General features: G+C 38.3%; 1 protein-coding gene across 5 annotated transcripts in view; it reads right to left on the bottom strand.

The window, feature by feature from the left end:
• The window catches only part of TDRD7 (tudor domain containing 7), a 76,395-nt gene that overhangs the window by 36,485 nt on the left and 26,647 nt on the right, over positions 1 to 13,263 (bottom strand). For all 5 annotated transcript variants that reach the window (XM_043567135.1, XM_043567134.1, XM_043567136.1 and 2 more), the window contains 2 exons: positions 8,836 to 8,909; positions 6,394 to 6,611 (listed from right to left, as the gene is read on the bottom strand). In XM_043567135.1, the coding sequence (XP_043423070.1) occupies positions 6,394 to 6,611; positions 8,836 to 8,909 (292 nt within the window). The remainder of the gene's footprint in view (positions 1 to 6,393; positions 6,612 to 8,835; positions 8,910 to 13,263) is intronic.

Here is a 13,263-nt window from a genome sequence, read left to right as displayed (position 1 = left end):
CCCCTTTTCCTATTACGGACTTCTAACTGATGCTGACTGCAACTATATTAGAATAGACTTCAAGTCTTTTTCATTCAGCATGGCTCAAGGTCAGGCTCTTGCTCAGTTTCTCTCAGGAAGACAAGGGCATCTTCTCCTGGCTAAATGTGTGTACAGCTTTTTGGGATGATCTTGGCCGGCAGTGGCGGCTTTCACTGTGCCTTCTAGGCTAAGTAGGTATTCTAGGTATGTTCTCATTACCTTTGGGGGTGGAGGTTGTGCCCCCAAGATAACAGAAACTCACCTCATCTCGGAGTTTCGATCCCTTTCACTTCAGTCATCTATTGCTCTTTATCTTCTCTCAATTTAAACTTTTGTTCTTCCTTCTTTAATTTTTCCTCTATCTTCACTGAGATAAGTTCCTTTGTAGAGCTTGCTGGGCATGTCTCTGGTTTACCAGTGGGTTATATATAACCTGCTTTAGTTTAAGCTGGGCTGCCCCTCAAAAGATAATAGCCTTGAATCCCCTGGGTGGCTCAGTTATTTGAGCATCTGACTCTTGATTTTAGCTTAGGTCATGATCCCAGGGTAGTGGGATGGAGTCCTGCATTAGACTCCGTGCTGAGCACAGAGCCTGCTTAAGATTCTCTCTCTCCCTCTTTCCCTGCCGGTCTTCCTGCTCGCTCTCTCTCTCTCTCTCTCTCTCTCTCTCTCTGTCTCTCTCTCTCTAAAACAAAACAAAACAAAACAAAACAAAACAAAACAAAACAAAACAAAAACAGCCTTTTCCTAAATACCTGCTATGTGTCTGATATCATACTGGCAGCTGGTTTTTATAGTTTCTCTCACTTTACTCCAACAACCCTATGCAATGGGTACAAATAGTCACACTTTATTATTTTTTTTAAATTTTTTTAAGGTTTATTCATTTTTCAGAAACAGGGCGTGAGTGGGGGAGGGGCAGAGAGAGAGGGAGACACAGAATCCAAAGCAGGCTCTGGGCTCTGAGCTGTCAACACAGAGCAGATGTGGGGCTTAAACCCATGAACCATGAAGTCATGACCTGAGCCAAAGTCACACATCCAACTGAGCCACACAGGTGCTATGAAACAGTCACATTTTAGAGAAGAGTCGGGACCTGAGAGGATGATTTGTGTGCTGAAAGTAATGCAGCCAAGAAATGGCAAGGCAAACATGAAATTCCAAAGCCCAAACTCTTTTTTTAATGTTTATTTATTTTGAGAGAGAGAGAGAGTGATGAAGGGGAAGAGAGAGGGAGAGAGAAAGATTCCCACGCAGGCTCTACGCTGTCAGTGCAGAGCCCAACGTGGGGCTTGATCTCACAAACTCTGAGATCGTGACCCAAGCCAAAACCAAGTGTCAGATGCTTAATGGACTGAGCCACCCAGTTGCCCCAGCCCACACTCCTTCTATCATACTCTAGGGTCCGACGGGCAGTTGCTCTATTCAAGTCCAGCACAGCAACATCATACACACCAATGTCTCTGTTCTGATTTTGCCACAGAGCTATTCTTTCTCCTATTCAGATGCTCACTGAAATTAAATTTAAAAACTGTTCCAGTGTGTTCACTACATATTTTTTTATTGGTGAAAAGTGAGAAAAGAAATTGGATTCCAATGAGATATTATGGCTATACTTTCAAGGCCTCAGTTTACCTTCTCACTGTGGCTTTTGCTGGCATTGCTATATAGATTGTATCGATACCATTAAGTCTGAGCATGCATCACTGCTGTTCGATTTACACTCACTTCCTTAGAAATCCAAGTTGTTCATTCTTAGCCCAGAAATATCCAGGCTTTAAAAAAAGGGCAGTTCACTTTGCATGGGCTGACAGGTGCCTTATTATCTTACGTAATTAATTACCACAGAAACATTCCTGAACATCCAAAACTATAAAAACATATCCTTGTAAGTGGCGAGACAGCCATCACCACCGTGACGCATTTTTTAAAGTCTGAGGTATTACAGTACTAAACAACTTGAAGCGTAGTGCTTTCCAGTGGGTAGGAAGATGACACTTAACAAAAATGCAGATTAACAGTAAAAACTTTTTATCAAAGCATGAATAATTAGTACAATTGGGCATTTTTTTTAATCACTCACATTTTATGTTCTAGGATGTCATGCTCTCATTCACGAAATGCCACATTGGTAACGAAGGCCGCTGTGCCTCCAGGACAACTCAGAGTGTTGCCCAATGCTCATCCTCGAGGTCACTGAGGCGGGGTACAAATTCTCAGCTGAGTGCCTGTGGTCCTGTCTGGCTCAAAGATGAGCCCCCCAGCTCTCTCTGCAGCTTTAGGTAAGACATTAAATACAGACAGATGTTCTGGCTCATGTGGGAATGGAGAGCTTTCTCTCTCTACCCATACTGCAGAAAGTAGAGAACGTTGACAAAATCTCTGAGGCTCAACAGTCATTGTTATAAGATCTGGAATTTTACCAGAAATCCAAGTCTGCCAGAGGCTCTGGATCGTGGGTGACCTCATGGTGGGGGGAATCCGCTAAGTTCCCACCAAATGATGACTCTTTCACGACGTGACCTAGCCTCTGCTTGCCTCTTGAGTTTCTTCTTGAGCCACTCTCTCCTTACTTTCTTTCAGTTGAAAAAGCCCTGTTTTTCTTTCCATCTCAGGGCTTCGGTATGAGCTGCTTCCTTTGCCTAACTTACTTCAGTTCACCTGTCAGGTTTTAGTGTAGCAGCCACCTCCTCTGGGAAGTTCTTGACTCATCATGCTAAGTTGGGCCCTCCTGTTTACACATTTCCTCAGCACCCTGCCCTTCTCCTTCAATACAATCGCAGGTTTATCATTATTTGTTCCATGTTTATTTTCTCTGTTAGACAGGAAGTTCCATAAGGGCAAGGATCATGTTTGTCTTGTTTGCTATTATTCCAACACCCAGGTCAGTGTCTGGTTCACGGCAGCATTCCATAAATACTAGCCAAACACAGCAGTTAAGAAGAACATTATTAATAAGACCAACAACACCCAAGAGGTGTTGTCCTCCTCCAAGGACTGAATGGAAATGCTTGGACTCTAGTACCCTTGGTCTAAGGCCTGCCATCTTGGGCTCTTTGCCTTTCCAGGACAGCTCCTGCAGTTTCCATTTCCCTCACAAGTTGCCTAGAACACTATGCAACTGGTTCATCATGGTGAGTATAACTTTATATCCTCTTTAGCTTTCAAAACTCAATCCACACTTTGTTGTCGGGATGATTCCCAAGATGAAGAACCAAAGAGTCAAAGCATCCTTCTGCCTGCATCAAAATGCAATCCAACATCCCTGCGAAATGGAATACTGTATACAGCTGATCAAAACCTCCATGAAAGTAAAATTTCAGAGCTGCTATTTGGCCCCAGAAGCTCATGTTGCCCATTCTGATATTCAAATGGAAATACCTGCAAGTGGTTATCTCTGAGTCTTGCAAGTATATATGGTATCCACTGTACATATGTATAAATGGGTGATTTTACTTTCATAGTTTTACTTTTTGTACAAATGTTTATTTATGAGAGAGAGAGAGAGAGAGTGAGAGAGCATATGCGTGCAACTGAAGGAGGGACAGAGAGAGAAGGAGACAGATGATCTGAAGCAGGCTCTGTGCTGAGAGGCCTTGAACCCACGAACCATGAGATCATGACCTGAGTCGAAGTCAGATGCTTAACCGACTGAGCCACCCAAGTGCCCCTCATAGCTTTATTTTTCATTTTTTATATAGAATGTTTTATATGATCAGGGGAGAAAGCCCTTTTTTTAAAGCTTTTTTAATGTTTATTTATTTTTGAGAGATGGAGAGAGACAGAGCACGAGTGGGGGGAGGGGCAGAGAGAGAGGGAGACACAGAATCTGAAGCAGAATCCAGGCTTTGAACTGTCAGCACAGAGCCTGAAGTGGGGCTCGAACTTACAAACTGCAAGATCATGACCTGAGCCGAAGTCAGACACTTAACCGACTGAGCCACCCAGGTGCCCTGAGAAAGTCCTTTAAAAAACAATATGGAAATACACTGCACTTGGGTTTCTTCTTCGGTTACACGATAAGCCATATAGAGAGATACATACCGAATACAAGACCGAATCTTCCTTACCCTAACTTTTCTGTGCTGCATTTGAGGATGTCTGTCCTTGCCTGTAATAGTATCAGCTCTGGTCATGCTCTCAGTGTTTCTGCTTTTCACCAAAGTGGAAAGCAAGAAGTCAGAAGAAAAGAAAAACAAGCATGGTAGTATAACTATTTAAAACGGTCTATAAATAACCATGGTGTAACTGTTTAAAACTGTTTACCAGTAGGCTATTAAAGAATATTTAGATGTTATAAAAAGAGTTTTGAAAAATATTAATAGACATCAATAAGACTGGCAGTTTTTGGTATCTTAGATGTAATGCTTTTACACTAAGCAATTCTCATCCCTAATAATTTATAGTGATTGCACCTAAGAAGTCCTACTCAAAGTTGAGAGACACAGCATATAGATAAGGAAGGTATATCCTATTTCTGCTTCGGGTTCTACCCTTACCTCCTGAACAGAAAATAATCACGCAAGAAAGATGAACTTGAGCAACCAAAAAATAAAAAGTCAGTTGTTTCAGCCCCTGAAATTTAGTAGGAAACCCTTCATTTTAAGTAAGGTTTTAACATCAAAGAGATACTCTCTCACCTATAATCCTAGCAAGAGAGATTTTGGGGCTTTGCAGACACGTAGATAACACAGATGAAAATTTCCCCCAAAAGCTATAAATGAAGCTACACAAGCAAAAGTAATTATCATGGAGTATAAAATAAAGTAACCAGAAACAACAATACATTAAGAAGATTCTGTGGAGTTAATTTTTAAAACTTTACTCCAAAGACAACTTTTTTTTTAAAATCAAAGCTTTATAGTGAGTTATATGTGTATCCTGACAAAAAAAAAAAAGGCTCTAAGTTCACTGAGATGTGCTATAAGTTCATGACTGTCTATGGATTTAAAAAATAAATAACCCTATCCAACCGTGAGAAGGGTCTCCATGCCCTGAACCTCTAATCTGAATAGCGTGGTGAAATATCAAAAATGCCCTCAAGATGAGGGAAATCTGAGTGGGCACATCAACGCTGCTGAACCTGCAACCAGTGAGAAAACTCTCCTTAGAAAGGAGTAAAAATGGAATGAACTGAACAGCAACTAATAGGAATTCCCATTATAAGAATAAACCCTACATTCCACATAAATCAGGGTAACATTCTTACAGTCTGTAAACATTCTTGACTTCGTAAGGAAGAAAACAGCTTATTGCCAGAGTTTGCTATTTCTTCTTGTTTTCCCACTTCCTACTGAATATTCTGACATGTGACATGCCTCTAAGGTGTTCTTAGCATCTAAGTCAGTGACTGGTACCAGCAGGTGCACAGTAAATCGTGTATGAATAAATAGGTTGGATGCATGAAAGAATGACTTTTGCCTGGAAAGTGACTGGAACTCGAATGCCATGTCAGCGACCTGGAGGAAAAAGTGGTTACAAAAATACATGTCTTCAGGCCAGGGGCTTAGAAAAAGAGAGTGGCCTGTGCATTACCCAACAAGGTCAGGGGCCAAAATACATATTCAATTAAATAAATGAAAGCCTTCTATAAAACAAAATTGTATGTATATTTAATTCCAGAAGCACCAAGTAGCGGCTAATGCTACCATTTAGAATAGTTACATGATTGAATACATTCTATGTAAATGAAAACATTAAGAAACCTGAAAGTTAGTTACTTTGGTTTAGGAATTTAGTTGTCTCTATCGCTGGCTGAACTAAGATTTCTAATAAACTATTCTGATCCATCATTGTATTATAACAGACACTCAAGTAGAAACAGGTATAGAAATTGATGTCAGTTAACTTGTCAATTTTTTCCTCCAAAGAATTTTGCAAAAGTTTTAAATCATAACCCTACGTTCATTTTTAAATTAAAATAAGATACTGTATAAATAAGTAGTCAAAATAACTAAAATCAGTTCAGCTGAATGTCTCTAAAAAATGCTCAGGAACCAGCATGTAAAATTTTGAGGCAAATGCAGTTTTATTACCAGTAAGTTCAAGTTATTAAAATGGCAAAGTTATCAGTATCCATTGGTAACAGTTCGATACAAAATGGTATACATATTACCACATATAAAATACACTTAAAAATAATTTAAAACAAAATATGTAAAAACAGCAATCACAACACACACAGCCCTCGACCTTGACCTATCTCCGTAAGTAAGAACCAATATATGTTAATCTTAGAGATAAATATTAATGAAGCAATATTATGTCAAGTGCGTCATGCTCCCTGTATAAAAGGTGATGTGATTAATAACTCAAAATCTGAAAGAAGGGCAGGGAGCAGGCATCAGAAGGGAGGAGTAAGGAGAAACGTACCGTGCAAATATGAGGCCAGTGTTCAAATTGTTGTAAAATTCCTTGATTAAGTTCTTCTTTATATAACTCTTTGTAAAAATGTGGAAGCTTAGATATCCAAATGCCATTGTTATGCTTGTTTAGTATTTCCTTTACGCGGTTTTGAACCTCATCCATTTTATAAGTGTAAGAGGCAGGAGGCGTGACATTTGGTTTTTCAACAGTCTGATTTAAATTATCTTTAAATTAAAAAAATGATAGAATTAACCAAAAGGCTTAACATTTTAGATTATCCCCATTACCTAGTATCTGTGTTATTAGGCTTTGTTACACTTCAGGCTTATGGGGGTCAAGGGACTTAGAAGTGGACAGGATAAGGCCAAGAAGGACACTGACAAGGGTGCTTCCTAATTTAAACATCAGGATGATCTTGCTTCATAGAGAATAATAAAATTTAGTATTTAACCAATCATTCTCTAACTGCAACTAAGAAAGGTTAAACTTTAGACAATACTGGTTTATATGCAATGCTTTATTTAAACCTGTATTCCACAAAGCATTAGGATAGTGCTTTAATAGTAAGATCAAAGAACGTTTTATAGAAAATTTAAAAAATGTCCAGGTTTTAAAATGTTTTTCTGCTTTATTAATGAGAAAAACAATTTAGCAATACACAGAAGTTCTATTTTAAACTGGCAGGTAGAGAGATACACAGACTGGTCGGGGGCCTCTAGCCTCTGAGGATGCCAGGAAGCCAAAGGGTGAGCAGCTCCTTGAGGAGGGCTGGATGCTAACTCTGCTCTCACCCAGCACAGGGCACTAGACTGAGTTTGGCTCAGCAAACAAAAGGGCACATAATGTCCATATAAGGACATCACTAATTTATTTAGGTTCTTCCCAAATAATGATATAAAAGGATCAGGAATAAGGAAAAGATGAGCTTCTGAGAACTGGTCAGACCCCCCTTAAAGAGAGAGTGTCAGTAACTAATGCACAGTTGGAGTCTGCAAATGCATCTGTTTTGTGGGGTCACTGGGAGTCCCCTAAGCTTGTGTGGTTTCTGTTAAATCAACGAAGGAGTCTGTTTTATAACAGGTAGGAGAGGCTGTGTGTAAGCGTGTACATATCAGCTGTCCCGTGAACTGCAATCCTCCTGAAACAAGTTCTCAGCGTTCTGCAGAAAAAAAGCTTACTCTAATTTAAAAGGATTTACAAACTCTAAGGGAGTAGCCATGTTTCAGAAAATACATGTGTAGGGGCGCCTGGGTGGCTCAGGTTAAGCGGCCGACTTCGGCTCAGGTCATGATCTCTCGGTCCGTGAGTTCGAGTCCGGCGTCACGCTCTGTGCTGACAGCTCAGAGCCCAGAGCCTGTTTCAGATTCTGTGTCTCCCTCTCTCTGACCCTCCCCTGTTCATGCTCTGTCTCTCCCTGTCTCAAAAATAAATAAAATGTTAAAAGAAATTTAAAAAAAGAAAATACATGTGTAAAAGTTATTGACAGAAACAAAAATCATATGATTCAAGTAATTTCCATAAGAAATACTGGAGGTGTGTTCATATAGAAAAAATGATCTTGACTCAGTCAGAATCACACTTGAAACAGCAGATCATTTAAAATCACACTTAAATTTCATGCAATGTAAATACTGATCCTGAAACACTGTTCCCTCAGATGCATCTATGAGCAGGGAATTTATACTTTGGTTGGAGGAGACCAGATGCCGAGTGTGTGCATTTTAATTTTTTTAATGTTTTTTTTTTTCATTTTTGAGAGAGTGTGAATGGAGGAGGGGCAGTAAGAGGAAACAGAGGGTCTGAAATGGGCTCTGCGCTGACAGCAGTGAGCCTGATGCAGGGCTTGAACCCACGAACCAAACCATGAGATCATGACCTGAGCCCAAGTCAGATGTTCAACTGACTGAGTCACCCAGGCACCTCGACAAGTGTGTGCAATTTTAATCTTCAGATTCTTTGACTTTATTATGTTTCTTACTGTTTTCTTAACAGCTCTTTTGGATCTTCTAACCCAAGGAATCATTTGTATCATACTAAGATGCTTAGTGGTCACTGTGTATAGTTTAGGGTCCCAGCTTTTAAAAATGGTGGAGTATCTGAAACTATTTTCTGAGTTGAAACCTCATATTTATGTGCTTTACATCTTATCCTCTGAAGAGTAAGAGGGTGACAAGGCACATAAGTATCTCTCGGTGACACATGGAGTGAAACAGAACTCGTCTAATATGCGGAAGGCCTTATGTCAGAATAATGATATCCCTGGAGGTACTATTTTCTCTTTAGATCACTTCAATTCATAATTTAAAGAAATGAGGAAAGAGGGGAAGAAAGATAATAAATAGGATAGGGTGAGAGCAAATGCGAACAGCCACCACCAGATATTTTTCTTGGGGTTCTAAGGCTCTAGAAGCCGAAATGTATCATGAAGAGAATGTTTAGAAAACATACCATTTATTTCCTTAGCACAGGTTCTTGAGAGATGCATCTGAAAAGGTGGTGGGAGGGACGCCTTTGGGCTAAACCTAAGGTGTTAAAAAAAAAAGTAAGTTAAAATTCAAACATCAAAGTCTATGCCAAGTTTTAAGCACTGTGCTTTTCATTTAAAGTTTCTGTGGCACTGAATAGCAAAATAAGTCATTAGAATATTTCAAAATGAGCAAAAATGAAAATGATACTGGTATCAACTTTCATGTTTCATATTAGAGAAAATGTGTTAAAAGCTAAATTTAAACTAGGACTTTAAGAGAACATGGAAGTTAGATTTCCAATTAATCACCTTTAAGGGACTGGCAATACAAAATAAATAAAACCATGCAAAGAATAAGTAGTTGATCATAAAGAATATTTTGGGATATAACCAAAAAATGAAGGACTTATACCACCAGATACTGAAGTGAGTTATAAAGTTACAACATTTATAATACTTAAACAGATAAGTAAAATGATACAGAGCTTAGAAACACTCAATTGACGCTGTATCTTAGCACGTGAGAAAGGTGGCATTCCGAACCATAGAGGGACTGCTTAAGTAGCAAGTTAGAAAAGAAAAAGCATTGTCTCCCCACACTTCATACACTCAGCAAAATAATTTTTATATGAATTACATTGGATATACATAGGAAGATTTTTCCAAATATGAGGACAATGAAACCAGACAGACACACACACACACACACACACACACACACACACACTCATATATGTTCATGTCAGTCTCCCTCACTAGGCTCCAAGTGTCTTAATAACCTGTTCCCAGAGCCTAGGGCAGTGCTTGGTACTTGCAAAGGGCAGTGAATGTTGTAGGAATGAATAGGGTGATTGAATCAACCTATGAGTACATCTTGCCCAGCAGTGGGTATGGAACTAGAACAGGTGACAATGACACAATATACATATTTTCCAACTTTTAGATAGTATGGAATACTCTAAAAATTAGGTGAATTCTTTGGAATAAAGAACATCTCCTCATAATACTTTAATTCTACAAGAAATTAGTAAATGGTAGGCTACCAATACAACTTATTTAACATATGATGCTATGCAACTATAAGAACATCACGTTTACATATTAATACATCTAGGTAATAATGGAAGATGCCAAAAACATATCCAACTTCTATTTTTAGAGAACTGGCAGGGAGACAGCCCTCTTTTCCCTTGCACCAGAGCCCTAAAGTTGTAAACTGGAACCCTCCTCTGCTTGGAGTCAGCTGTGAGGGCTCTATTAGCAGGCAGAGGCTTATGAGCAAAGAGGGAGCACAGAGAGATTATGGCAGGGACTGATATGGCTCAGGCATAGGTAGGTCTGATGGATGGGACAGAAAACAGTTGACATAGCAAAAGAAAGATTTCAAGGGAAACTGCAGGGACACGTGAAAAACAAACATAATAAGATGAAAGTGGTCCAACCAGTCTTATAAAAGTATAAAAAATTTATTATTTTGTATTTTAAAAGACAAATTATTAAGTATTTTAAAAGACAAATACTTAGACTGGTCCAAAAAAACACCCTATCGAATCTAAACATAAGCCATTTATTAGAGACACATTCTTACCCTACAAACACTTATTTCAGGACCTACTATGAGCTGGGCATGGGCAGACAGGAATTGTATACAATTAAACAAGAGAAACACACCCCTATCTCATGGACTATACGTACAGTTGAGAAAACCGACTGTAGTAAGCTGCTATGACATGGCCCCCAGTGATTCTTGCCTCCTGGTAGCCAAGCCACAGCCTTATATAACCTCATTCCCTTGAGTAACTTGCTTCTAACCAACAGAATATTTCAAGGTTGAGAGGATTACAAATGATGAGATTACAAATCCCCCCTCCCCCTCCCCCCCCAGCATAATCTCTCCCTTGCTGGCTTTGATGAAGCCAATGGCCATATTGGGAAGGCCTATGTGGTAAGAAATTGAAGGTGGTCTTTGGCCAACAGCCAGGAAGTCAAGCACTGAGGGAAAAAATGAAAGTGATTTGGCCAACAAGGATGTGTGTCAGCCCAGAGGCAGATTCTTGCTCAGTTCACCCCATCCATGGCCAACACCCACAGCAGCCTCATAAGAGACTGAAGCAGAGGACCTAGCTAAGCAGTACCAGATACATGACCCACAGGAATTAGGAAATAATAATTAGGTGTTGTGAGCTGCTAGATTTGTATAACCTCTTACACAAAAATAGGTAATAATGCACTGACAAAATCTATAAGAACAAAACCTACTAAGTGCTATGATAGTGGCAATAAGTGTAATAAAAGCACATGTTAGAAGCAAGAAACCAAATCAGCAGTAGAAAGAGGAGGAAGTAGAGAGTAAAGGTTATTAACACCTTATAAAGTTATAATAATCTGAATCGTTTGGCACAGCAAAAGAATTAGGCAGGTAATTAATGATTCCGAATGAAAAGGCCAGAAACCAAGTCATATATTTATAACAATTTACAATGGGTAAAGACAGCATTTTAAACCAGCATGGAAAGAAAAAAAATTATGTAATAACTGGTATTAGGACATCTGGCTAACAAGACTGCTAACTCTCATGATACACAACCACATAAATTCTGGATTAAAGATTTAATGAAACCATAAAAATTCTAAAAGAAAACAGAAGACCTATTATATAGTATTGGGGTAAAAATGCTTTTCTAAGCATAATACCTAAAGACAGAAGCCACAAAGAACAGATTGGTAGATTTAGTTAGATAAAAAAAATATAAAATTTTAAAGTTTTTGTATAGTGGAAATACAAAAATTAAATAAACTGAGGAAATATTGCCAACATATTACAAAGGGTCAACATCCTTAATTTATAAATTACTTTTACAAATAAGAAAGAAAAAAGAAAAAACCAACAGAAAGTTTGTACAAAGGGCAAAGACACGTAATTCATAAAAGATCTATAAATGGTCAAGTAAACATATGACAAAATTATAACCCCCTTAAGAATGAAAGTCAAAGAAATAGAAATTAAAATATAGGTATATTTTTTCACCTTTTGGCATCAACTGAAAAAGTGGTGCCCAGTACTGGCAGGGGTACAAGTAAATAATCACTTCCATATGCTTCTAGAATATAATTGGTATAATCTGTGTAGAGCACAAATTAGTAACAGCTTTAGAATGTATACCCTCTTACCCTTTTCCTACCAATTTATTCTAAGGAACTAGTCGTGAATACATGCAAGGACTGTTCTACAAACATGTTTCATTGTAGAATTGCTTACAATAGTGGAAATAATTTATATTCAGCAATAGGAGGCTGGACAATGGATCTCCTTGACATTAAAAATGATAATGTACTAGTATACTTAATCATGTGGGTTAACAATATATTATTACTTTAAAAAAAAAAACTTTTTTAATGTTTATTTATTTTTGAGAGAGGGAGAGAGAGTGTGAGTCGGGGAGGGACAGAGGGAGACACAGAATCAGAAGCAGGCTCCAGGCTCCGAGCTGTCAGCACAGAGCCCGATGCGGGGCTCAAACTCACAGACTGTGAGATCATGACCTGAGACAAAGTCGGACGCTTAACCGACGGAGCCACCCAGGCACCCCAATATATTACCTTTTAAAACAGGTTATAAAATAGTAAGATATAGCAAGAGCCCATTTGTATTTTTAAAAATTTATATATCCACAACTTTTTAATGTTTACATTTATGTTTAAACGTTTTATATATCCACAACTTTTAAATGTTTACATTTATGTTTGGATTAGGGGCAATTTTTTTAAGTTTATTTATTTATTTTGAGAGAGAGAGAGAGAACATGAGCAAGGGAGGGGCACAGAGAGAGGGAGAGAGAGAATTCCAAGCTCAATCCCACAAACTGTGAGATCATGACCCGAACCGAGATCAAGAGTCCAATGCTTAACCAACTGAGCCACCCAGGTGCTCCGGATTAGAGGCAATTTTAAAAATTCCTTTTACTTCTTTACACTTTGCAAATTTTCTATGCCATACACATAGTATTTTTACAATCAGAGCCAAGCAATACATGTATTTTAGAAAATACTTCCTACAAATATTTAGCACATACTAAACATACAACAGTTTTAAACATATACAAAGAAGCAGAAACCAACAACAAATTCACATTTATTTAGCTTAATACTTGAAAGATGCTTTTTCAATCATAGTGCCTGTTGGTTAGTGCCAAACAGCCATTTGTTCCTATCCAAAGTCCATGATCTTACTCACTACAATATACACACAGTAATTTCTTCTCTTTCTAGGCCTAATGGGAATCTTGAACTTCAGTACCATATTTATCTGTGTTTTATGGATAAATACATTAAATACCTCATTTAGTAATCTTATCACTTTAATAAAAATACCATGGTTATATATTATATTATTTTAGATATACACATTT

This window comes from Prionailurus bengalensis, chromosome D4, assembly GCF_016509475.1.
Source record: "Prionailurus bengalensis isolate Pbe53 chromosome D4, Fcat_Pben_1.1_paternal_pri, whole genome shotgun sequence".
Taxonomy (NCBI): domain Eukaryota; kingdom Metazoa; phylum Chordata; class Mammalia; order Carnivora; family Felidae; genus Prionailurus; species Prionailurus bengalensis.
Note: the sequence above shows the minus strand (reverse complement) of the source record. Positions and strands in the feature narration are given on the sequence as shown.